Source organism: Camelina sativa, chromosome 11 (assembly GCF_000633955.1).
Source record: "Camelina sativa cultivar DH55 chromosome 11, Cs, whole genome shotgun sequence".
Taxonomy (NCBI): Eukaryota; Viridiplantae; Streptophyta; class Magnoliopsida; order Brassicales; family Brassicaceae; genus Camelina; species Camelina sativa.
The window spans coordinates 36458293-36460509 of record NC_025695.1 but is presented as its reverse complement, the minus strand read 5'-3'; the positions used below and the strand labels follow the sequence as shown (position 1 = coordinate 36460509).

Sequence of the window (2217 nt, the reverse complement as noted above, 5' to 3'; positions counted from 1 at the left end):
TAGGTAAGGAGGGTATTTTAGGTGCGGTCGAGTCAGGGTGGAATAGGACAGGGAATTTTTGGACACCGGGTTTTGTGGATAAGATAAAGAATTGTAGGAACTCGATTTCTTGGTGGCGGAAGTATAATATAAGTTCTGGTCCCTCACTTATTTCTTTCTTGAAGGAGGCTTTGTACGAGGCGAAGATGGATGATTCGATTTCTCAGGCGGAGATTCGGGGTATGGAGAGGAAATTAAAAGAGGCGTGTATAGTGATGAGGAAATATACTGGCAACAAAAAAGCAGGAAATTCTGGTTAAGGGTGGGGACAAAAATACTAAATATTTCCAAGCCTCTACTAAGCAAAGGCGGGTGAGAAATAGGATTACTGGTTTATTTGATGTCGATGATGTCTGGAACGATTCACCTTTGGGCATGGAACAGATTGTTACAAAATACTTTGAGGATCTTTTTAAGAAGTCGGATGGTAGGGGCATTTCAGAGATACTACAGAAGTGGAAGGATTGGAGAATTGAGAAAAAAGTGTTTTCCATCACATTAGACAATGCTACTAACAATGACACAACACAAGAGATTCTGAAATCTCAGCTTATGTTGCGGTATGATTTGTTGTGTGGAGGAGACTATTTTCATGTGCGATACACAGCACATATCCTCAACATCATTGTTCAGATTGGCCTGAAAGATATAGATGATACATTGGAAAAGATCAGAGAGAGTATCAAATATGTTCAAGCTTCTGAAAAACGTGAGATATTGTTTTCAAAATGTGTTGAAGTTGTTGGTCTACAGTTGAAAGCGGGGTTGATTATGGATGTGAAAACTAGATGGAACTCAACATACAAGATGCTTGATAGGGCTCTCAAGTATCGAGCTGCCTTTGGTAATCTCAAAGTCATTGATGGGAAAAACTACAAGTTTCACCCTACAGAAGCTGAATGGCACCGATTGAAGCAGATTTGTGAGTTTTTGGAGCCTTTTGATGAAATCACTAATCTGATCTCATGTTCAACATATCCAACTTCAAACTTGTATTTCATGCAAGTTTGGAAGATCAACAATTGGTTGATATCGAATTCACAGAATCAAGATGAAGTCATCAGAAGTATGATTGTCCCAATGAGAGAAAGGTTTGATAAATATTGGGAAGAGGTTAGTGATGTCTTTGCAATGACTACAATGTTTGATCCAAAGTTGAAGCTAACAATGGTAAATTATTGTTTTGGAAAGAACGACAAGGGTTCTGCTCAGAGCAAGATTAAACATTTGCATGGTAAGCTTACTACTCTTTTTGGATCTTATGAGAATAAATCCATTTTCACATCATCTTCTACAGAGACACGTGAAACTAATCAGAAAACTGATGAGAATGAAGGAAAAAAAGGGAGTTTTGGCAACTATGATGTAAGTTCTCAGTCTCTTATGATATTGGTTTTTAAGTTCTGTTTTGAGAAATGTGTATAGATGTCTAGACTTTTTTCAGGTTTAGTTATAGTTTCTTTTTGTTTTGTACATTTGCAGTTTTTTTTAAAAAATGTTTTGGGTCTTGTTTTATACATTTGCATGATTTTATAAACTTCCGCAAACAAACTGTTGTTACTAGTGGAAAGTCTTCTTTGGAAATGTATCTAGATGATCCACCGATAGATATAATTGAGTATGAGAGTTTGGATATTTTAAAATATTGGAAAGATAACTCTCAACGGTATGGAGAACTGGCGTCAATGACTTGCGACCTCCTTAGTATACCAATCACAACAGTAGCATCTGAATCTTCTTTTAGTATTGGAACTCGAGTTTTGAACAAGTATAGAAGCCGTCTTCTCCCAAAAAATGTTCAAGCACTAATATGTTGCCGCAATTGGTTAAAAGGTTTTGAAGCATATGAAAATGGTAAGCAAACAATTATCATAATTTGGTATTGATTGTGTAACTTTTAAGTGACATATATTTACCTAGACCTTCTTATTACTTTGCCATATGTAGAGGAGGATGAAGAATTTGCTGAAGATGAGACACTACCTTCTTTCCAATCAGTTGTTGATGATGAAGCTTGATTTGGTTGAAGAGACATCTTAACCTTGAGACTTCTGTTTTCAGCTTTCCATTTCAATTTAATACTTTGGTTTAATGTTTCAGTTTAAGTACCTCAACTAATGCTTCAGTTTAGTACTTCTTTGATTTAAATTTCAGTTTAAACATCTTTGATCTTCTGTT

The 2217-nt window shown here is 35.9% G+C and overlaps 1 protein-coding gene across 1 annotated transcript; it reads left to right on the top strand.

Moving 5' to 3' along the window:
* On the top strand, nt 415–1464 carry LOC109127407 (zinc finger BED domain-containing protein RICESLEEPER 2-like). The gene has a single exon (XM_019232047.1). The coding sequence runs from the start codon at nt 415–417 to the stop codon at nt 1462–1464; it is 1050 nt and encodes a 349-aa protein (XP_019087592.1).